At 43.0% G+C, this 25556-nt stretch overlaps 1 protein-coding gene across 5 annotated transcripts in view; it reads right to left on the bottom strand.

Annotated features, from left to right (window-relative positions):
* LOC119648013 overlaps positions 1 to 25556 on the bottom strand; it is a 416281-nt gene that overhangs the window by 63616 nt on the left and 327109 nt on the right. For all 5 annotated transcript variants that reach the window (XM_038049415.1, XM_038049416.1, XM_038049417.1 and 2 more), the window contains 2 exons: positions 6001 to 6169; positions 5392 to 5937 (listed from right to left, as the gene is read on the bottom strand). In XM_038049415.1, the coding sequence (XP_037905343.1) occupies positions 5392 to 5937; positions 6001 to 6169 (715 nt within the window). The remainder of the gene's footprint in view (positions 1 to 5391; positions 5938 to 6000; positions 6170 to 25556) is intronic.

Below are 25556 nucleotides of genomic sequence, written 5' to 3'. Positions count from 1 at the left end.
ACCAAATGAAAGACACGATCCACAAAGCAGCCTCTGCAACCTTCGGGGTGACCAAGCCGGTACGTCAACCGAGCAGTACATCAACCGAGATACTTGGCTTTGGAATGATGATGTTGAAATGAAGGTCCGTAAAAAGAAACAACTCTACCATAAATTTCTCAACGATAAAACGCGCGCCAATTGGCAAATTTATAAGAATGCCAACCGGGAAGCAAAGAAAGCAGTCGCTGTCACCCAAGCGAACCATTACAAAAATCTTTACGATAAACTCGGGATGGCGAGAGAGATCTTTATCGACTTGCTAATAACCGTAACGAACGTACACAGGATATCGAACACTTCTGTTCTGGAGCAATATGATCTTGTTATTCAACCTGGGGTGACCTGCTTAAAACCAAGTGTCCAAAGGAAACTATATATTCAAACGGTAGATAGATTACTTCCAGTGAAAGTCCAGGCTGGGTTAAGGTATAATATCTGTCTTATTGTAGTTTGCAGATTCGGTATCGTACCACAATAATATTTTTTGATAAACTTTGGTGTTCTACCCAATAAAGAGATTGTGGACCGCAAGAGAAGGGGTAAGTTGCTTCACAAGTGGTCCGGTCCGTTATCAAGTGGATGCGGACTCAAGACCCCCAGTATCCTCAAACAAAAAACTCACTGCAGCCTAGTTTAGGTCTGAACATATGACGTATTTCACTTCAATATAATTCGCAATCATGTCGTGTTTGCGATTATATATAAATGGAGCGATTACTGCCTGTCGCCAATTTCGGTCACGCTGCTCCCAGAGCAGAGGTGAGGCAGCTTCTGATGAGTTGCTCGTTAGTCAACTTTTTTCAAAAACTTGCGTGTTCAACCCAAAAAGATTGGCTCGTGGACCATAAGAGAGAAAGTAAGTTGCTTCCCAAGTGGTCCAGTCCGTGATCAAGTGGAAGCGGACTCAGGACTCCCAGCATCCTCAAACAAAAACTTATTTTAGATATGCCAACCTTATTTGAGTTAATTTGGGACCTACACCACTGCATAATAGGGATATAAAATTGACAAAATATGGGAACCAGAAAAATCTGTTTTCAAAATATGAGGCCTTAAAACCTGGGGGATGAAAAATGGGTGGTTGTATTGTTTTCGCAGAAAGACAGATTCATAAATAGTTAACACGCATGGAATGATGGTTTAACATAGGGTATCATGAAGCGATGAAGAGAATGAAGACTGACGGCTTATGTATGAAAGAAGTGAGATTTATGAAGAATAAGGAAATAAAGGATCTAAATAACCTAAACTTAAACGTTAACCCCTAAAATCGTACTAAGATAGGGTGAAGTATGTGGTTCTTCAAAGAATGTTTGACGTTTTATTATTATTCTTGGACGATCCTATAAGAACTAAATGCTGACTAATGGTGGAACCAGACCCAAGGAACCTTCGTGATATATTCTTTCAGACCTATGTTATTGCAACTTATTGCAGATACATGGTTAGGCTATTTTAACAAGTTAATAAATCAGATGCTCTCGATTCTCTTAAAGCAGAAGTGGGATGTATATGAAGAAGGGAAGGAAGGAAGTAGTCCAATGATTCGAATGTCTGCTTTTACAAAAGCAAATTATTGAGGACGCGAATATCTGAATTTTGAGCTAAGATTTTCGGACTTGAATGTGCTTTCAACATTGAGAGCTGTCCTCAAATAAGCAAAGATCATGGCTAGCTTAACTGGGCGACCTAGATGGATCAAGTTGCTGCTGTAGTCACTTCGGTATTGTGGTCAAGTTGAGACTGTCAGGCTGCATGTTTAGAAGGTGTGCCTTCATATTTTTGGTTTGAGTGGCCGAAGAGATCCTTTATAGAAAATTAAATTAAAAATCAGGGCATCAGTTGACCAGAGTAGTTTGCAGTCTTCCTTGCATCTAACTTTAATATGGTATATCCGACTGCTTAGATCATATAAGATGTATACTGGGACTGATGGCCATCTTAGCGGTTTGTTATACATAATCGTAATTTTTAACGATATTCGGAGGGGTTAGTTTGGGTTAGACGAAGTGTCAAATTCAAGCCATCTGAAAAGGCGCATGCCAGGCCTAGCGTCGTTGACTTGCACATTTTAAGTTAGGACTGACACAAACATAAACATCCACGAATTTCGCGATGACTATAGAGTCATAGCTCGAGTTGGTGAATTGGCGAATGCTTTTCTGTCCGAATTCCTGCGACCTATGAAGCTGGTACTAAAATTGCACTCCCGAGTGAGGCATAAAGTAAGCTAACCATTCACCAACATATGCATTTGGAATATTGCCAGGATGAAGATCTACCTGAAGAATACTAAAGGGAAATATCGACTATTATCTCAAATCATTTAAAATCTGCAGTGGAGCGGATGAATACACTTCGCAAGATAGGAGGGGCTTGGCTGACCTTCTTTCGAAGCACTACTGTCAAGTTGACTCGCATTCGTTTTTTATTCTAAGGAAATCAAAACAAGAGTGGATTCGAAAGTGCAGTATGAAGATGATAGGAAACTGCTTATCATAGAGGGAGTGACATATTTTGTACAAACGCAAAATTGATAGTTCGCGTTAAAAAAGCTAGACTAATCTGTTGTCAATTGCATTGTGATAATGCCGAAACAATGTACTGGCAGGGATAAAGTTGTATATAAGGAGATTCATCAAAATCCCCTATGCTACCGTTATCTGGTCTCGGTAGCGTTATTTAAGGCATATATGTTAGTAGAAATTGTAATCGGTCGCTATGCATACTACAATAAGACTGATCTCCTGTTAATCGATAGGGGGTAAAACTGTGCACGGCCATGAGAGAATTCGGTATCCCGACGAAATTGATAAGACTGACTAGGCTGACCCTGACCAATTTTCGAGGCCAGAAAAAAGCAGCAGGATCACTCTCAAGACCATTCTACATGTACAACGGTCTAAGGCAAGGGAATGCATTATCATGCGTCCTCTTTAACCTGACCCTCGAGAAAGTGATTCACGATGCCGATGTAAATGCGAGAGGCACCACCCTTTTCAAGTCCATTCAACTACTAGCCTATGCTGACGATATTGACATCATGGGAAGAACAACCCGAGATGTGCAGTCTACCTACATCCAGACCGAGCAGGCGGCGATTAGCGTGAGATCTTGGGCTGCACATTAATGAAGGTAAGACCAGGTACATGGTGGTAATGTCAGCGCTAAAACCAAAATCGAAAGAACGAACAACATCGAATTGCACTGGTCAAACGAAAACAATGAAGATAGGAGACTGCAACTTTGAGACCGTTGGAAATTTCTCCTAACTGGGGTCGAAAATCACAACCCATAACAGCTGTGACGATGAAATCCGCGTACGGTTGTTGGCAGCCAACAGAGCCTATTTCGGCTTACAAAAACTGTTCGGCTCGAAACGTCTCACCATAGGGTCAAAGGTCTTACTGTACAAGACTATGATCTTGCCAGTCCTCATGTATTCCTCGAAGGTTTGGATTCTTAGCAAAAAACTGCGAACTCTTGGCCGCGTTCTATGAGGATGAATGATTCCGTAGCCCACATAACGACGAAATTTATGAGCGATACCACGACCGTCTGATCGTGGATAAGATCGGGCTGAACGGGTTGCGGTAAGTGGCGCAGATTATATAAGGGCAATAGCTATGATAGAAAAAGAAGACCCTGCCTGAGATGGGGCGATGGAGTAGGTCAAGATGCTAAACAACTTTTAGGGTTATTCAATTGGTGGACCTCGGCGCAAAACCGGGGTGTCTGGAATTTCCTATTAAGGCAGGCCTAGATCAGATGCCGGTTGTTGCGCCGTTGATGATGATGGGTATATCAGAGATATTACTGTGCATATTTACTGCTCTAATTAATGCCTCATTTAGGTAAAATGAGGCTTTCGTCGTGTGACAGTAACTGGAAGAATAAGCGCGGGCAAGGAATGGTGGACTATCAGGGTCGATATTCATTTTGGTGCAACTACAATATGGTATCATTTGTGATCGCCTAAAAAGTGAGCTGATTTCATGATAGCTCACAACGTTAAGAACAATTCACTATCAGTGTTAATTTCTTTCCGCATAGAGGATAGAGTTGGAACTATATTATACGTGTACACATTTCTGAATCGTCCGGTGATAGTATCCTTAACTTGCCTTATTATTGTACTATTCATCATCAGTGGATCCGAATCGTGACTACCCACTTCTAATAGAGCATTGCGCTAAAATAGCGAATAACTGAGAAGGTAAGGTCATTTTGGGCAGTTTCTAGGAATTATATTTGACAGTTCATTGCACCCTTAGTCAAGAAAAAGCCATTAATCTCCGAATAGAAGAGTAGGAGATTTTCTGCATCTAATTATGAAAGGATGTAGTTAACTCCCAGTAGCAAAGGAATTTCTACGGAATATCAAACAGACTTTGCAAAGAAAAGCGTAAGGAAAACGTTCCTGGAGGTAACTGTCAGCCTTGTTTGGATATGGTTGACCCTAATAGTGGAAACTGATATCTAGAAAATTAGATGGTATGATTGAAAGGTGGTCTATATTGGATCCCAATATTACATATTATCTGCTTAACTTTAATGATAATATTTGAAAATTGAAGCTTGAAAAAAATTTGAATAGAAAGGGTTGATCACAAATGTATCCCATGCCGATCCTTACACTGAGTCAATCAATGATATGTGTTGCATCGCTATTGCCCGGTGTTCATACAAAGCTAATGCTGGACATCCTAAAACTTTCTCCTCTCCTTCTCATTAACTAAGTTACAAAGCAATTAACCATCGATTGCCAGCAAAAACTGCGCTGTCACTTCCAATAAGTCCAATTGAGTAATACCTGGAAGTAGAATTTCTACTTCCTTTGAAAGAAGTGGTCCAGGTGAAGAAAGAAACAAAAATTACCTTATTAGCCGGGCTTAGTCGGATCCAATGTGACAATATCCACACTTATGATCAATTAGCTATTCAAGCACGTACTTACTGGCTCGTTTATGGACACCGCCGACATTTTCAAGAGAAGCAATTAAAAAGAACTACACAGAGAACTGTAGAGTGATATTTCGCTAATTATAATCGTCTATTAATTCCATGTTCAGATTCAGAGGGAAAGTGTTCATTTCTCTGTTGGACTGTGTCTTTTTGAAATCCATCTGTGTTTCTGCTTAAAAGTTACGTAAAATTTAGATTGATTTTTCCCGTAGAAACTTAAATCTGAAGTGGACGAGTTATGCATACTTCAAATGGGAAGAATCGCCAGCTTTCAATGGCGGCAAATATTGCAACTTCGTCGTGACAATACCTCAATTTGGTTACGTGAATGATGAAATTGTATCTTATGATATAAAACTCGTGTTAAAAAAGAAAACCACTCACCTCATTCATTTCATCTTCAAGGGCTTTTTGACGAGTCAACTCTCGAAGACGTTCGCGACGCTGCTCTGTGAGTTGTTCCAATCGTTTGGCCGCTCTGTCGACTTCATTGAATAGAAATATGACTTTTTTAATGCGATTAATTACATCTGTATTTTCGAATACTGCTTGATCCTTGTCTTCGGCTAGGCTCGATTTGGTATGCGTCCTATTGAGGTTTTTGGCTAAATCTTGTAATCGGCTAACTGTTGATGCGCCACGTTTTCTCAAGTAGATCAGATCTGTGTCCATGAGAGCACGACTTAAGGCCCTGTGCTGTGAATAGAGCTGCCGTCGAGAAGGCAGTCCTTGCAAATCGCTGTTGCGGACATCACTTAAAGCTGACACCAGGCGTTGACCGGTGGTTAGGCATTGGCTTTGGAATGGGTCGATCGTTACGAATAGTTCACGCCATTTGTTCTGATCGTGTAAATGGGATCCACTACATTGTTTAGGGGTGTGGGCTTTTGATATATACTGTGGAAACTGGTCGATTTGTAGGAATTTCACCTGAGGAGAGAAGGCTTATTAACGAGACTCTCCTAGAAACAGTGTGGGATCTAGGTAACGTACCTTAGGTTCATTGACAGTTTTGCTAACGCAGTTCGCATTTAAAGATGTAACTAGAATTTCATCGGCATGAAAGTGTCCAACTATAAGTTTCAGACTATTGCATACTAAGTCCAAGGCATTGAGGTCGCTATTTGACGAGGAGATAATTAGTATGGTGAAAGGTGATGACCTGTAAGAGAGGTTAATACAATAATTAGGACTAATTGGCATCATATCAATAATGTTGAATAGATTTCTTTCGTTCTTGATTCTTAAGGACGAGTATATATTTCTGCACATATTTTTTAACTTGCTCACCAATGACATTGGTGTCTTTCCTGATAATCAAGATAGGAAACAGGATACGAGATTGATGCTACAACTGCTGTAGTGGTCTCTTTAGTTTACTGACTCTGTCAACCTGGTTTGGAAACAATACATATATATAGACATATATTTTTTAAGACACTTTCACGCCCACATGTTTCGTTAGTAAATATCGGGTAGGTTAACACCTTTCGAACATGGGATATAGGCTCGGCAGTAATATATCTCCCATTTGTTAGGGACACTAACTTCCACTAGCAGGTTACCGAGAGTTACACCTCAATGACCATTCCAATTCAAACGCAAACCAGTTGCAAAATAAGAGTACCTGTAAAAACAGGGAAGCAAATTGAAATTACGAAGACAGTTTGAAGAAATACTTTTATAAGACGGGAACTGACACAAAACGTAAGCAAGAAGTCAGGTTTCTGATTCAAGTTCCCATGCATGTTCAGTTTTTGAAGGAATTCGAAAATTAATAAATGCCGCGATACCAAAGCAAATAATCTATGAAACAGGGAAGTATACGCATAGACTACGAGCGACCATACAAGGAAGTGAGGTCTGATAAAATATATAATTCCTTTTCTACAAAATTCTGACCGAAGTCAACCTAACCACCATTTGGGTAGGTCCCAAGTTATTACCATATCGAAAAAATTCGTAATTGCGCAGGTTTAGGTGGCATCCGTAAGGAGGCCATGTCAGCAGCAGTCAAAATAACATTAGGACTCCCAGTCTAGGTTTGAACTTGGGGCGGATTTCACTTCAATATAATTGGCACTCATCAGTACAAAGCTAAGCTAAGCTCAATTAGCTTTGTACTGATGAAGGGAGTAAGTTGCTCCCGAAATATATATATACATAATAAAATAAAATTGTAGTTGGGATTAAGCTAATGGTCTATTAATTTTGGACTTAACTACAAACAGAAGGCGATATCTAACATGTTGGCACTCATGCCGTGCTTGCGATTATATAGAAATGGGGCGATTACCAGGTGGTATTCGCCACTTTCGGTCACGCTGCTTCCAGGGCAGAGGTGATGAGTTTCCTCTGCTCTGGACGAAACCGTCAGTCAATATTTTTTTTTCTTTTTGAACTTGGGTGTTTAACCCAAAAAGAGGAGTCCGTGGACCACAAGAGAGGAAGTAAGTTGCTTTCCAAATGGTCGGATCTGTCATCAGGTGGATGGGGACTCAGGACACCGCTGGTGTATAAAGAGAAGTGAGTGGCTTTTATCTAAATGTAATGCACCATCTGTTTCTAATTTAAAAAAAAAAACAGTTTCCCCTGATATTACCTGCGTTTTGTCGGATGGACAAAAAATGGAGCTGTGTTATGTGCAATATGCTTATGGACAGACAGAACCAAGGATAAATTATGTCGTGAACGGAGTCTCTGGCGGATCGCTGGATCCAGAAGACTCCTTAACAAACCTTACTTGTCTATCGGAATCATTGGGCATGTGTATCATTTAGAGACCACATGTAAATTATTTAATAAATTTAAAAAAAAAAATAACAGACAAATTAATGAAGAACTAGAACCGCAACAGCAAGAAATGAAGGCGAGACATAGGACAGCGTCAGACGAAATGTCAACACCAGCCAACTGAACAGAGCAGTGGAAAACTCTGCAAACTTTGCAGACAAATCCATGAATATAATCACGTAAAGATGAAGAAAATCAAAAAGGAAAAGGTCGAGACTTATTAAACCACGTAGGTGACACCATCTTCGCTGCAGACAAAGGTTTTAACGAAACCTCGTACTAAGCCAATAGGGAAAGGGAAGGGATTCCCACCTCCTTTGAAACGACTGAGAAATGAGAATGCCCTAGAAGACAGACTCAGTTTCCCAACAACCCCTGGGGAAACCTACAGGGAATTGCTAGCTTCCCTGATTATGACCTTGGTACTAGAAAAGTAGAAAATAGGAAGAGCAAAGAGTTGCCTTTTCTGAGGTGGGAAGCTGTGAATCCTGGGGTGGGTTTCAGTTTACAAGGCACTATTTGGATAAAGGAATCATGATTATAATTTGCAGAAATCAGTGAGCTAAAGATTGGCTTCAGACCCCTTGGGATGGTACCATTCTGTCGGCCAGTATGGCCAGGGAGATGATGGTCTGCATATTGATTACAAACCATTTGGATAATGATTGCTAAGTTGAAGACTCTAAACGTGAGTCCCAAAAGTAAGAAGTAAAGTGTAGTTGATTGCAAACACAACGGAGACAAAGAGACCTTTGCCCTAAGATTAAGCGCGCTGGAAGATAGGCATTGCAAAATTTACCTTGGTTTGTCTCAATTAACATTCAAAAACGTAAATAAGCGGAGGTAACCCAGATGAACAGCGATCAGTCGACTAATTGAAACCGAATATGTGGACGTAATAAAAAAATAACAGCTCAAACGCGCACGTAGAGTCGGAAAACTCGAAACCCATGTGTTGTGAAGGAGCAGAGTTGATGCACAACGAATTTCATTCTGATTCGATCCTTTTTCTGCCTCAAGTGTCGATAAGAGGGGGCTAATGGCTACTCCAAGGGCTCAGGATAATTGTCGCTAATGCAAATGGGTATCTTGAAGCCTGGGATGACACCAAGAATAACAAAGAGGGTGAGTAGTTCCATGAAAATATAATAACATTTAATTCAATACTAATAACAGTAGCACTGAACTGACTTTTATTCTAAGGCGGTGGGAAGAAGTAATTGGTTTTACCTTTCTTTCTACACGAATAGCTTGCGGTGTAATGAGCCCTCGTTCTCAGACCATAGAGAGAGCACGTACATATATCGCCACCTAAATAAGACAAACTTGGAGTGTCGAAGCAGAATCTAGCAATTGAGATAGAGAGTAAAGAGGATGGTCAAAACCATATATGATATCAAGGTGGACATAAATGATCACACGCAGCAAACACCATCTCGCACTAGAATAGCCGGAAGCAGACAAATTAATCAAGGATAATACATCAGAGAGATCCGCGAAGCCAAGAAAAATGTGTGGATTAGATTCTGAGAAGAAACAAAAATACTTTCAGAAGGAATGTACCTTGAGGGCAGCTAGAGAAACACCCCTAATCCCGTTGGGGCACTGAACCGGCTCGATGGAGAATACGCAAACATTTGGAAAGAAAATCCAAAGCATCCTGCCAGAGATTAAACCATTCCAACTAAATACTATTCTCCTTTCTCCTATCAATTTTAACGTATAAAACGTAGTGAAAGGCAGATCTTAAAGGACCAGGTAGTTCCCTGGCAGCAACAGCAAGAAATGCCCGAAGTGAGTATCTTTCATCAGGAATTTTCTCCATTCAAATGAACTGATCTCACTGTTTTTTGTTTAAAAAATATGGTTGTGTAGCTGCATCGATTGGCAACAAAAGGTATTCTAGGTGAATTCCCAGAAACGTTGAGTCTCCAGGACATTGCTGACAAGCGGTTATCCAGCACAACTTCGAGACAAATACCGTCCGATGATTCAACGCTTACCATTGATTTCAATGTACACATTAATCTTGGCAAGTGAATTTTCATTAACGCGAATTACGTGACCATACCATCGAAGACGCATTTCTTGCAGTTTTTCGACGATCGGTGTAACCTCATATAGATCCCGGCTATCCTCATTTCGGATATTATCAAGGCGTATTACGCCACTAGTCCAACCCAACATCTTCGTCCCGATTATCGCAAGATGCTGTTCATTGTCTTTTATAATCGGTCAACACTCGGAACCATAGAGAGCGACGGGGCGATCGACACTCCAGTAAATTTTAGATTTCAGATGTTCGTTGATACAACAATCATAAAGGACACTAGCTGGGGAGCGAAACTTTATCCCAGTTGCGCTAATGGATCAAGCAAGTTCATGAAGATTTGCCATGGCTGAAAGCATTTACCCAAGATATTTAAATCGTTCAATTCTGGGCAGATCACTATTATTGACAGTGTCTGTTTCATAGGGATCAGTCGACAGAAATTCTGTTTTATTCAGATTCAATCTGACACCATGTTGCATGAGGTGATCATTCCATTTTTGGACAGTTGCTGGAGATCTGGATAGGAAAACATCACCTGCTTAAAGTAGTTTATAGGATGCTGGTCCAGATGGCTCAATTGATTAGAACACAAGGCTGTCGTACGGAAGGTCGCGGTTCAAATCTCACTGCAGGCAGAGGGACTTGTTACCGTGACTGGATGTCTGATACCAGTGGCAAGGTTAATTACTTTAGTTTGCCGGAAGCGTGCCTTTTCTTAGTCTCATTAGCACTGTCCCTTGAAAATTGCCTATTCAACGGCCTCCCGGCTGTAGTTTGTGCAGGTCTTTGCGAGTCTGAAAACATCTGCTATCTCCGTTAACAGTCCTATAAGTGACATCATGCCGCGTTTCTTAGTGGGAACGAAAATACCGTTCTTGCGGCGCCAGGTTCTTCCCATTCAGCTGCGTACACTCTTGCAGCTTCACCCTTCAGAGCAGACCTTCTCCCAAATATTCCTCTACTGCAAATGAAATGACTTATAGTAAATCTCCGTGTGAAATGTGGTCGTCATTTACCGACTGGTTCAGCCAGTTCCTTACTTGTGTTTTCCGAGAATACCGCTGAGCCCTATACGTGCTCTACAACTGACCCGTTAGTGAAGATTATTGACTCTGCAATCTCAAAAAACTCTACCATTCTTGTCTTTTGGTAAAGTGATGGACAGTAGCCAATGGTATTAAGCCAATATGCATCCGTTGCAGTTGTCTGTTCCACTTCCAACTAAATGGAGAGGGTAGCTTCGAATTAGAGAAGATCAGCCTCGGCTATCAAATGATGTATGCTAGTGAATTCAATGTGATGAAAGTCCTCAGTCTTACTCCATCAGAACAATTTGCAGGCTTTTTGATAATGTTTATGAATATTATACTTCCACGTTAGCTTAGAGTCGAAATTTATGTACTCCTAAATACTTGACTGTTTATACCAGCTGGATTTCCACCCCTGAAAAAGCGTGTAGCGTATTGCTGCCCCAAGAAGACTCAACGCAAGAGAAGGAAATTAAGTGTCTAGGGAGAACGGAACGTCGTTGTGTAGTTAGGAAGAAATAGCTAACTGGCTAGTGGCCCTTGTGGTTAATGCATTGGTTTGTCGATGACGCCCAGATGATTTTCGTGTGTGTGCTTCCCGATCTCATGTGGCAAGCCATAAACAGTAGTGCAATGCCACAAGCCCGCAGCTTTGCTCTTACAACTACGTGGTCACACACTTAGCACTGCATCACATGCATACACGGAACTAACCCCCGATGATAGACGGTTAAATATGCGCCATGATTTTTTGCCATCATACAATTTCGAGTAATGCGTCGGGAGACGAATCTTATGTGTGTAATTGCCTTATCTATGAGGTTATCGCATCCATTCACGGGAAATATGAAAGCATTTTGCTTTGTTGTAAGCATTGTTTCTATTTTCATTGTGGTCATCACTGGTCAAACTAAATTAAAAAAGTTATTTCTGAATATAAAAGGTTATCATATACACTCTAATCCGCGTGACACCAAAAGATTAACAGCATTTTTAAAAACAAATATATTTTTACAACATTTACATAATTTTACCATTGTCCCTGTCAAATCCTCACAATTCACCTGCATTGCACAAGTTTTGATTAAGCCAAATTTTCCGGATTTTCAGTCGGTACCATTGAGTTTTAACATATTAACACTCGAAACTGTGTAGGCAATTAATTTATTTCGAAATGAAATGTAAACGTTTCTCTATACCCTTTTTGTTTCTCCATAGATTTCCAAAAATCAACACTTGTGTTGGAAGCCATCAACAATTTTTTCTATTCAAATCAATCAAATTTAATGCATATGACACTATGCAGATTTTTAAAATCCACTGGTCACAGATGACTCTCAGCATTAAAACTCCATAAAAATCTTTTCAGCCAAACGTCTAGATACTTCATAATATCATAGCACCTGAACTTATTAAAGAGACAACCAAAAAAGTATAAGATACGTCTATTCATCTTTACTAATTTGTTTTTATATCTCTAAGATTTTTTTGTCAGAAACATCTTTCATACATCTGTATGCTTGCACAGAAAGGGCAATCATGTAGTTACTGAGTTTACGTAACAAGATACAAAGAAAAGATCCCAAGTTTGAGCATTTTTTGCAAGTTCAACATAACAGGCGTGTGTTGATTAAACAAGATAATTGCCGTTAGGATAATCATATCATAATCAGGGTGCATTTAATCGGTGCACTATTTATTATGTAAATACCATATATCAAAAGTTGAACAAGTGATTAATGCTGAGGCGTTTCTTTGGTGTTAATTCATCTGGAGGCGTTTAAGTATTTAATTTATTGTTGGGTTTTAATTGGAAAAAAAAGTTAAATTATTTTCTATGTTTGTAAAAACTGAGGTATTTTTAGATAGTATTTCGTTATCTTAGATACATTAATATTGAGTTATTGTAATCGTAAAAGTATGCAATAAAATGGGCACATTAAGGATTTCATTTTATATATTGAAGTGGTTCCGGATATTGCCGATTAGGGAAAGAAGACGAGTGTGATAATTAACTGGAGCATTGCGTTTTATAAGAAAAAAGTTTGAATGTTGCATAAGAAAAGTTTTTTCCAGAAGAAAAGTGCATGAACTACTAAAACGAGAAAATATCTCGCTCAATGAGTATATGTAGGTTATTAGTTGCAAGACAGTACAAAATTACATGATATTTCGAGGAGAATTTTTTTTTTCAGGATATACTATTGCAAATTAATTGGAAACTTTTTTCTTTTCTGTATCTTTGTTAATTTGCGAGGTAAATTTCATGATGTTTAATTAGGTTCATTCGAGCGGTAAACTTTCGCAACTTTTTTTTTGTTTCCAGGATAGCTCTCATCTTGTTGACCACATTGAGCTTGGATGATCGTTCTAGTAAGACTCCAACTTGCATAATTATTACGAAGCAACAGATTTGAATAAATGATACCCTCATATATTACATCCTCTGAAGGCATACATGGGGTGGTAAGTCTACGCGTTGAAGAGTAGATACCGGTACAAGAAAAAATTCATATGGTGTTGTGTCGACCGGAGATTGTCGCGCTCACATTCAGGAGCGCGAGATGTTTGGCAATGTCGCACTTATCGACCAGTAGAATTGAAGTAGCCATCCGGTTAACACCTAACCTACAATTCGTTAAACTTGCTAAATTCCTTTTCGCCTAAATAAAACCGTTGTTGTTTCTTTTTTGAGTGCTGGGTTTTTCATAATTGGCGTATGCCGTACCTAAGGGCTCGAGAGCACATTGGTGAATACGCTAAGATAAAAATTTGCATTTAAGAATGCCGAATAGCAATTTCTACGGCTCAAGTGCCATAACCGCTCTTGCTGAGATAAATGCAATTACGCTATACTTACCACCCTTTTGGCAAATCAAGTCAGATCTGTGGTTTGTACGCATCAATACCGAAACAACCGCATTACGAACGACATAGCGCGATTCGACAGAGTTGTAGCCGAGTTAGATATGTTAATTCTGGCCCACGTGGCGGGCATTTTAGAGACGCCGCCTGACACTGATAAATACCAAACATCAGAACACAAGAAGACACGCCAACTCCTTTTCGATCTGGAGCTGGACGATCAGCGCCCATCGCAATTCCTGCGGCGCCTGCAGTGCACCGCCAGGAGATCCGTGCCAAAGTCTCTGGTGAAATCACTGTGGTTGCAGCGTCTCCCGCCCCACGTCCGTGCCATTATAACCGCTAATGACCAAGATGATCTCGAGAGATTAGCTATCGCCGCAGATCCCGTCATCAGCGTCTCCGTACGAAACGCCATTCCCGAGATCGATTCCTTCGCGAAGCAGGTTAAAGAGCTGCGGTTGGAACTAAACCGCATCAGCGTGCAATCTCCCCCGGACAGCTTATCAAATTGTAGCACATGCGGCTCCTCACGGCAAACACCCTCTCGGCGTGAAATTGAGGTTAGCAACCAAGTTTGCTATTTTCACAGACGGTTTGGCATCGCGTTGAGATGGTGCCGCTTCCGGAGCGGCAGTCGGAAAAGGCATCGAACCACTAGTCGAGCAGGCGACAACTAGTGGTTCCTTGAGGAATCGCCTGCAGGCCTAGGACCCAACGTCGCGGCGCGTACAAGTTGTTTGCAGCCAACAGAACCTTCATCAGCACGAATGGTACTAAAATCCTCACCCTTTCGCTAGGCCTCACGCATCCGTTCCGCTGACAATTTGGCATTGCCAAGATGTCGCGCCCTATCCTAGGCGTCGATTTTTTCTAGCATTTTGGACTACTCGTCGACATAAAAAACCGAAAATTATTGGACCCTACCACACACGCATTCGATAAGGTCAATCAACATGTCCACCAGACTATATCGACTGTCAGCAAGAACTCCTCGTACTTGGCGTTATTGAAGAATTTCCCATGGCTTACGAACCCTGTGTTAAGCACAGCTGTCCCTACTCACGACCGTCGATGAGGTCTTGCAAGGACTGGACTGTTGCTTTTGCTATATGGACGACATGTTGGTGGGATCAGAGTGGAATCAAGAACACATGGAGTACTTGAGCCTGATTTTCGAACGTTTCACAAAGTTTGGAATCGACATCAACGTTTCCAAATGCGTTTACGATGTGAACGAGCTGGAGTATCTCAGGCATGTTATTAGTGTAAAAGGTTCCCCGCCACCTACGTGTCGTATAGATGCCATCCGTAAATTCAAGAAACCGGCTACCGTCAGGGACTTCCGACGATTCCTCGGGACCATCAACTTTTATAGACGTCCGTCATCGCGTGGACGGCAGAATTCGAGGATGCTTTGGAAGGATGCAGAAACATCCTAGCCGATGTCGTACTACTTGCGCATTTTCAGGCCATTTACAGCAGCGTCTGTCACTTCCGTCACTATATAGAGGGTTCCGAGTTCTTTATGTTAACAGATCATAAGCCACTGACATACGTGTTTGCTCAGTCAGCTGACAAGGCTTCGCCGCAACAATAGCGACACCTCAGCTACATATCTCAACTTTCGTTTCATTCCTGGCTCAAGCAACGAAGTAGCAGATGCATCGTCTCGTATCGAAGCCATCTAAATGCATGCCTTGTTCCACGTGAAAAACTATCGCAAGGAAGTTCGTGTGGACGGGAATGAAAAGGGACGTCCGTATTTCGGCCTGCGCTTGTATACCATATCAGCGCTTGAAGATCTCTCGCCATGAAACGAACCCGTTCCAGATGTATCCGGTACCCGGTGAGCATTTTCAACATGTCTATCTAGACATCGTAAGTCCCTTGACTGCTTCACAAGGTTTCAGGTATTGCTTGACTGTAACCGACCAGTCTTCCAGGTGGCCTGAGTCGATGCTACCAAACTTCGTGGCAAAGGCCTCCTACAACAACTCGGTTGCACGATATGGAACGAATTTATAACGAACCAGGATACTCAATTGTTCAAATTGCTAGCCAACTGAATATCATTCGGGAGGGAGTACTGTGCCGACCGGAGGTTGCCGCGCTCACCACCGGAGGCGGGAGATGTTTAGCAGCGTCGCACTTATCAACCAGTGGAACTGAAGGAGCCATCCGGTTAGCACCTAACCTACAATTCGTTAAACTTGTTAAATTATTTTTCGTTTAAATAAAACCGCTGTTGTTAATTTTTTAAGTGCTGAGTTTTGTCCCGCTTGAAACGTCTTACCATAGAATCAAAGCTCTTACCGTACAAGACTATGATTTTGCCAGTCCTCATGTATTCCTTGGAGACTTGGGTTCTTAGCAAGAAAAATTGCTCTCTTGGCCGCGTTCGAGAGAAGAATCCTCCGAAGAATTTTTGGCCCCCTACATGAGAATGGACGATTCCGTAGCCTACATAACGACGAAATCCATGAGCGATACCATGACCGTCAGGTTGTGGAAAAAATCCGGGTCAACAGGTTACGGTGGACGGGTCACTTATTCTGTACGGATGGGGATGATCCAGCCCGGAAAGTCTATAAGGGCAATATCTATGGTAGAAAAAGAGGACGAAGCAGACCCTGCTGAAATGGAACGATGGCGTAGGTCAGGATACCAGACAGCTTTGAGAGATATCGAATTGGTGGACCTCGGTGCAAAACCGGGATGTCTGGAGTTTCTTATTAAGGCACGCCTAGACCGGATACTGGTTGTTGCGCTGTTGATGATGTTGATGAGAGACAAAATATCAGCGAAGTTTCAATTCATTGTAATGAGAAGGGAATAGCTAACAGAATTTACGTCGGATGAAGTAATTGCAGGCGTCTTTGGTCCAAGAAAACAATGCACCTATGGATACCCGTATATTTTAGGCGAAAACATACATCATAGATTGGCGCGTTTACCTCAACCTTCAAAGGAACTATAGGAAACAGAACATTATAGTGCTAACCTATAGCTAGGGAGCCATCGAGACACTCAAACGCAACCAGGTATACACCAGACTGATATGAGCGTGCCCTGATAATGTAAATACGCTCCGACTATATAATAAAATCAAATACTCTGGTTTCGAGGTCACATTGGGATAAAAGGTAATGGGACACCAAATAGGGTAACAAAGCAGGGTGCAGAAGTACTGCTTGTAGGACCAGAACCCTTCCACGAAACCGGGAGATGATTCACAGTTCTGAAACTCGAGGAAGAGGGAAATCAAATGAGGGAATCAGCTACTATTGGAAACACATGAACCAACAAGTGTCTTGGAATACCCAAAAGTCACTTTTAGTTTACCTATCGAAGATGGAGGTATCTGAGAGCATTATCTTTGAGAAGGCAATCTTGAGGTAATGGCCATTATATCTGCATAGGAGGAAAGTACAACCGAATTATTTAGAGTTAATAGAGCAAAATTGGAAAATGACATGATGATGATGATGATGCCTTTTTCCAGACGCGGCCACTAGGTTAATAATTCTTTTGGGACCTCAAAAAGTTTTCAGGTTGCAGGATGGGGGTGGCTATCCCTTGTCAACGATACGGGCTGGCACTGAAAATCTGAGCCGACTGAATTCTGCTCCTCTTGCCCTTCCCCCTCCCCCTTAATCGAACTTATCACTCTTCGTAATTTTCAATTATCATTACGCTGATATGTAATTCAGTGCGCATAAGCAAAACAGCCAAGTTTTGAATAGTAAAGGAAATCCACGATTTAAATAGATTCCTATGGCAAGAGTTTTCAACTATGGGAATCAAATCCAACGATAGAGCTAAATGAACAGTTTGTAACAATGCTGCCCTAACATACCCTAACAGCAACTGTTTATGTTGCACAATAAGCATGAAGGGGTCGGAAATAGGTGCCTATGGGTGTGCTTCCAGCTAATATAATGGTATGCGAAATTGATGGGAAACTTATATGTTTACCGTTTTTGAATATTGGCAGCGGTTGAAAGAGCTGAGCTCAAAAGGCTTCCACCCACTATTAAGAGAACTAATCATAGTGAGTATGGAACTCCTCCCTCCTTACCAAATGAAACTTCTGATTGGAAACTAAGTGAGTCCTTGTTCGCACCGTAGAGAGAGTTGACAAGAAAATCCGGGTCAGCTGTGGAAATTATGCAGAGCACCATATTATCCTTTTATTCAATCATCAAGCCTCCAGGAGGATTTAATCTCCCTCCCCTGTCTTGTCAGTCCCGGGAGTGAAGTAAATGGACAAATGCCGGGCCGTAAAGTGGCCTTACGTGCCCCGATTGAAAATCATGTGGGCTTTCTATCATGCCCATAGTGTCAGCTATTTAATTTTGTGTCTCTATTTGTCCCCCTATCCCCCCGAGAACATTTCGGGCCTTAAAAGGATAACCTGTTTCTCGACATCCCGTCTTAAATTTGAATATCCCAAAAGTATAGAAAGTAGTTGCCAAAATGAGGCGACATCCTCGCCTAAACTATACGGGCACTGTATGTTTTGTAATAAGTATACTGCGGACGGTGCGATAGTTCAGGGGATAGAGCGTCAGCCTTCCAAACTCGCTGCTTTGGGTTCGAATCCTAGTCATGGGTGACTGTGTTCGCCTTGTGTTTGTCTCGTTGCTGTGAGCTAGTAACTTGTACTGTGTTAAGTGACTGACTGAAGCACAATCTGACTGTATGGATGCCCTATACTCCACTAAGGAGTGAACAGGAGAGACTATACTTAGAAACCGGATTGGCATTGTCAAGATATTTGGCGCACCGTACCGTGGGTTATTGAAGGTTGGGTATATCATTGCATGTAATGTCAAACAATAATGGGCACAACACAGAACCCCACCAGATATCTGTGGGAGCAATATACTCTTTAGGTTCATTAGAAGTTTCGAACTAGGGTCATCTTTTCTCCGACAAAAGCAGCAAAATAATTGAGAGACTATTAGTTATCGCTAAGGACCATCCAGTTCAGTTCCAATTGGCTGAATTCGATGTATTCTTAGTAAAGGCGTTCAGATTTGCCACGAGCCCCTTAATTATATTTTTCTTCCAGGCTTCCTCGTATTCTACTGAAAATTTCTAGTAACACTTTTCTATTTACTACGTATGTTGCTTTATTTCCCCCGTATTTTTCTCCTTCTTGATAAACCCCCTCTAGGTATTAGTTCGGCCCGGAGACGTCCCAAGCGAAGGTTAGGCAGCTCACTATTTCACAAAAATTTAGGTTTGCTTAACTACACAGTTTACTAGACCATCGTTTTCGCTGGTCACCTTCACAACCTCACCATTTTTTGCCTTCCCTAGTTGGCATATAATGACCTGGTCAATGTTGTGGAAATAATCTTCATTACAGTGCTAAAAAATGCTGTCGACCAGGACAATGTACGCATTAACTTCATTTTGGTTGGTCAGTACAGTGTCCAACTGCGCAAAATCTGCCAATGAAGTGCATCCCTTCAGTTTTTGCTGGTTTTTAGCAATCATAGATGGAGGAGAGCAGACTACCGAAGTACGTTTTTGATCTCTGCAGGGTTCAATTCTGAAGTGGTTTGAGAACACAAACCCTGAGCCAGTCCTCAAAAGTTGAGGTTGAATTGATTTTGATTATTCTGTTCCAGTTAACACCTATCTCAATTTTGGATATTTAGCGTTAATAGTAAAGTGGTCATTTATTTATTTATTTAATTTAACGGAAAACAAACAGAGTAAATTCCAATTAATTATTGTCCTCAGGAGGAGGAGAAAACAAGAAACTTATCCTACATTTAAAACAAATTAAAATAGAGAAGTTAAAAGGACCAGCAGTTCTGCGTTGAAATTTTGGCAAAACCTAGGAATCGGGGAATGAAAGTAGACTTCGAGCGCTGCGAAGGGCACGTTGAAAGTGTCTACGTAGGACTCCCCCTCGGACACCACCTTGTCGTGGTGGGGGAGCCTGTAGTAGTTTACTGCTACACTAAGGGTGTCCAAAATATGAATATGGAAACAATGGATATAAACTCTCCAAGTGGTAAGAAGTCACAGACTTCGAATCCACCCGCGACCATGAGCAATCATGTCGCGGGCGAGGCGCGGATTTTGGAGGCCTCACCACGTTCATATTTGCCTATAGAGCAATCTGTAGAAGGCATGCTTTCCGACTCAGTGGAAAGTTTGCATTTAGTGCCTACGGCGAAGTTAGCCAGAAAGGAAAGTACGGGAACTCTCAAATTGGGAGAAACTGGAAATCCGACTACGGCCGGCCCGTCCGCGGTACTACAGCCCAAATCTACCCGCAAGCGGAAGAGAAAGGCCTGGCAGAAGGGAACTTCGGCCACTAAGGAGGGGGGACTACAGGCTGAATCCTGCCTGTCAGAACCTTCTCCGCCATCCTTACTGGGAAGAGCGGAAGAACGGGAAGCTGGTGACGTGGACGCTACTGGTTCAACGCCAGTATGTGGAAATGGATCCAAGCGGTCCGAACACCGTGAACCTGGAAAGGCCCTAAGCCGACGGCAGAAGAGAGCACTGCGAAGGAAGATGAAGCACCTTGGGAATGAGGACATGGACGTGGCTGTACCACTAGGCGCGGTAACGCCCAGAGAAATCGGACGCAAGGTAGCGGAATCTCCGGCGGAAGGTGGGGATAAACTGGAAACCCCGGTAAGATCCACACTGGACGCACCAGACTCTTCAGTCAGCGGTAATGCGCGCAAGAAGCGTAAGACCAACACATCTGCTGTGGCCGACGCTTTATTGTACTCCGCACCAGGGCTTACATCCACGCGTCTCGCGGGGATTAGGACCGGTGTGCCGGGAGGTGATCAAATCAGCGAGAGAGATCTCAATGAAGCTGGTCCCTCCCACAGGAATACGAACACGAAGGCGGGAAGGAAGAGGACGTATGCGCAAGCTGCGGCCTCTGTTCTGACTGCTGCCGTGGGAGTTTCCTCCAAGGATGGCAAAATGTCAGAGGGACAATTTACCATCCTCCAGGAATGCCTGTGGAAGAAAATGATGGAGCCTGGAACGAAGCCACGATTTAACGATCAAGGTTTTCGTGACGGGCTTCTACATTTGGAGTGCGCTGACGAGGCTGCCTTAAAGTGGCTCCAGCAGGTAATCCCAACTTTGAGTTCCGGCGGTCGGCCCAAGTTCACTATTGTGAACACTGAGCTACGCAGGACAGAACATGTCGGATGTTGGCTACCGGGCCCTCGAAGGAAGGCAGAGGACATCATCCGCTTGCTGGGTGAACAGAACCCGGGCATGGACTTTGGACACTGGAGGGTAAAGTTCATGAATGCCAGGAAGGACCAATCTACAAACGTGGAGGGCTTCAACTTGGTATTCGAACTGGACCAACAGAGTCTAAATGTGCTCAGGGGAAGTCACCATATGGTGCTCCACTTTTTCCTATATAGACTGAAATTCAGTCATATCAGGAGATTGTAGGGCATCATCTCCATTTTGAGAGCGAAGAACAATGATGATCTTCGACTTACACAACATAGAGCAAATTGCAGCATCTTCGGTGCGCTCTCCCACAATGGAGACGTGCGCGGAGGATAGTGCATACAGGGGCGGAACCCCCGTATGGGGGCTCGCACTGGGGAAGGGACTACAGAGTGAATCCTACCTGCTAGTAACTTCTCCTACACCTTCCAAGGAACAGGCGGAAGGAAGGGAAGCCAGAGACGTGAACGAAACTGACTTGATGCCAGTTCGAGTGATCGAATCTATGCAACCCGGACACCGCAAACCAAGTAAGGTGCTAAGTAGAAAACAGACGAATGCTCTGCGGGATGAGGTGAGATCTTTCGTGGATGAGAACATGGGAATTGCGGTACTCCCAAGTACGGCTTTTCTCAGAGAAATCAATCACGAGGGTGGGGGAAACCCCGTCATACGCGGACTGCCGCATACGCTTCTAACTGTTTTCTATAAGACAATAGACTAAGTTTATGTCGAAAAACATAAAGATTGGTCAAATCAACCTGCAGCATGCCAAAGCTCCGAGAATGACAAAGCTACAGGATTTCCCCTATATCTTTCTGGTGCAAGAATCGTGGGTTCGATTTAACAGAATCTGTGGTATTGGATCAGTAAAGGGGGCTAGGATCTTCTACGACGAAAGATCCATAAGACCGAGAGCTTGCGTCCTGATGTCAAGACGGTTAGAGGCAACTATGCTGAGACAATATTGTTCCCAGGACTTAGCTACGGTCATCATACAATACCAGATAAATGGCGAGAGGAAAAACATCATAGTTGCCTCCGCTTATTTACCCTATGATTCCTCCTGATTGTATCCTCCACCGACGCAAGAACTTAGGGATCTGGTGGCGTATGCAGAATCAAGTGGTCTCGAACTCTTAATAGGTTGCGATGCGAATGCTCAACATATTTGTTGGGGCAGTAGCAAATGCAATTCAAGAGGAGAGAAGCTATTTGATTTCATCACTTCAGCTGGTCTTATGACTGCAAACGTGGGGTGCGCCCCTACGTTCGTGGGACCGAGAAGAAGCGAAGTAATTGACCTAACAATCTGTACCACAAAATTGTTAGAGTTGATTACACACTGGCGAGTGCTAGACGAGGTCTCACTGTCAGATCACCGATATCTAGAATTCAATCTGACTATTGCGGGCGAACAGTCTGCAGTACAAAGACGAAACCCTAGGAAAACGGATTGGGCAAAGTTCAATGAACTTCTTGGCAATAAAGTACAGTTCCCTAGGCGACTAAGGACTCCTTTGGTGCTGGAAGATGAATTGAAAACTCTGAACTACACACTTTTAGAGTGTTATGAAGAGGCTTGTCCTATTTCCCGAGGCCAAAGCGGTAAAACAGTTCCTTGGTGGAACCGAGAACTGCAAAAACTCAGGAAATCAACCAGGCGACTTCTAAATCGTGCTTGCAAAAGTAACAAGAACGAAGACTGGTTAAATTTCAGGAACTCACAACGTGAATATAAGAGGCTCGTGAGGTGCTCGAAACGAGACTCCTTTAGAGCGTACTGTGAGGAACTGGAAGGCGAAAGGGAGACTTCAAGGCTGTGCAGAGTCTTCAAAAGGGATGAGTCGGCCAAGTTGGATTCTCTTAGAAAACCTGACGGTACTTTCACGAACTCCAGACTGGACTCAGTGCAGACCCTCCTGGAAGTACACCACCCGGGGGAACGGGTGAGAGAAGTGGTAGGGGAGAGTTGACGGTTCTTGCAACCCCTTCAACACGCAAGTGTTGCAAGAGGAACTGGAACACTGCGAAAGCGGTTGTTACCCTTGAAAAGGTGAGAGCTGCGATACTGTCCTTTGAACATTTCAAAGCACCTGGCATGGATGGCAGCGACCTCTAACAAATATTTTTCGAGGATGTCTTACTCTGGGCTACGTGCCTTCTTCTTGGCAACAGGTTAAAGTAGTTTTCATACCGAAACCTGGGAAAGATGACTATTCTAATCCAAAGAACTTCAGACAGATCAGCTTGACTTCATTCTTGCTGAAAGGTTTGGAGAGACTGGTGGAGCGTCACATTCGTGGAAAGGCACTTAGGTCACACCCACTTAGTGAAAACCAACATGCTTACCAACGTGGAAAGTCCTGTGAGTCTGCTCTTCATTCTTTGGTCACAAAGATAGAGGATGCAACTTTGAATGGTGAGTACGCGATGGGGGTGTTTGTGGACATTGAAGGGCCTTTTGACTGTGCGCCTTTTCAAAAACTTTGTGATGCCGCCAGAGCGCATGGTGTTGATGATGCTTTAATTAAGTGGATCCATGCTATGCTAACGCAAAGATTGCTGTGCGCTGAGGTAGGGGTCGATCGCTACCTGACTACGGAGGCAACGAAGGGCTGCCCCCAAGGAGGTGTGCTTTCGCCACTTCTGTGGAGTATGCTGATCGACTCACTGCTATGTGAACTGCAAAATTTGCCAATACACGCTCAAGCTTATGCTGATGACGTGGCTGTACTTGCTGTTGATCGGGATCTTGGAACGGTGTGTAGGAATATACAGCGTGCCGTTGATTTGATAGACAGCTGGTGCCTTAGACATGGTTTGTCAGTTAATCCAAATAAAACCACAATGGTTTTATTCACAAAAAGGAGGAAACTGGATGGACTTTGCCTCCCTGAGATGAGGGATACTACCCTTCAACTCTCCGAAGAAGTGAAATACCTGGGGGTTACTCTAGATAAAAAACTTCTTTGGAACAAACATGTAGAGGTAAAGATGAAACGAGCTCTCACAGCTTATGGGCTGTGCAGACGGACCTTTGCCTCGACATGGGGACTCAGACCTCATGTGGTAATGTGGATATACGTTGCCATCATTAGGCCGATGTTCGTATATGCATCCGTAGTGTGGTGGATTAAAGTGAGACAAAAAGGTTTTCACCGTAAACTAGCTGCACTGCAAAGAACTGTTTGTCTGGGTATCACTGGTGCCATGAGCACGACATCCGGCGCAGCTCTGAATGCACTACTCAATTTGCAGCCCCTGGATATATTTATTCAAAGCACTGCAATGAGAGCAGCTCATAGGCTAATTCGATTAGATCTATGGGAAAACAACGGATGTGGGGGGCACAGAGCATTGGAAGAGTTACTGGGAGGACTGAATCCAGTTCTTACAATGCCTTCCGATTCTCGTGTCCCCATACATCTGTTTGGTAGAAGATATGTAGTTACCCTGAAGCGTAGAGAGGACTGGGAAGACCCAGAGGAATGCGTGGAGGGATATACGGAAGTCTTCTACACGGATGGCTCAAAAACAGAAGAGGGTTCTGGAGCCGAAGTCTACCTCTCGAATAAAAACGAGAAGTGGGGTTTTCCTTTGGGACAATATGCAACGGTTTTTCAAGCCGAAGTTTATGCGATCCTAAGGGTGGCAAACTGGGTGATTGACGAGCGGTTGAAGGGCAGGCGCATCGCAATCTGCAGTGACAGTCAAGCTGCACTGAGGGCATTGAGCAGTCCTTTGATCACCTCGAAAATCGTTCAGGAATGCAGAAACCGTTTGAATTCTATGTCTAGATTCAATACGGTGGAACTACTCTGGGTACCTGGTCACTGTGGCATAGAAGGAAATGAAATCTCGGACGCTTTAGCGAAAGAGGGGTCAATCTCCCCTATGCCGGGACCGGAGCCAGCAATTGGGGTATCAGTAGCATTGGCTAAATCTGTTTTCAAAAACTGGGAACAAGTTTCCCATAATGACAGGTGGCAGAGCCTTAATGCTGCTCGACACACCAAACTTTTCCTGCCAGAACCCAACGTACGTACCGCAAAGTTTATCCTGTCGAAAAGCAGGAGGACTTGCAGGTGTATTGTCGGCATTCTGACAGGCCATAATTCACTAGCTGGGAATATGTTCAGAATAGGAATTACCGAAGATGATACGTGTCCCTCCTGTAATGAGGAAGCGGAATCTACGGAGCATTTCCTATGTGAATGCCCCGCCTATGGACGCATCAGGCATCAAATCTTTGGTGCCGATGTTCTCCAATTACGACGGGTAGCATCACATCCACTAACGGAAATTCTACGATACGTTAACGAATCCGGAATATTCCGTTAGACGGGGGACGCGAGTACAATGGGCCAACACGGCCTGAGTGCTCAGAAGCTGTAGCTTCTCCCCACCACACACACACACATACACGTCTACGTAGGACAGTAGGTGATGTCGTCAGCGGCGGAGCAGTCCATCAGACCCGAGGAAAGTTTAAAAAATGCACATAAATCCAGATAGGATCTACGCTGTTGTAGGAAGGGAAGGTTCAGAAAGCGGAGGCGGGAGGGGTA

The sequence above is a fragment of the Hermetia illucens genome, chromosome 2 (assembly GCF_905115235.1).
Source record: "Hermetia illucens chromosome 2, iHerIll2.2.curated.20191125, whole genome shotgun sequence".
Classification (NCBI taxonomy): Eukaryota; Metazoa; Arthropoda; class Insecta; order Diptera; family Stratiomyidae; genus Hermetia; species Hermetia illucens.
The sequence above is the reverse complement of the archived record's forward strand: the minus strand, read 5'-3'. Positions and strand labels throughout refer to the sequence as shown.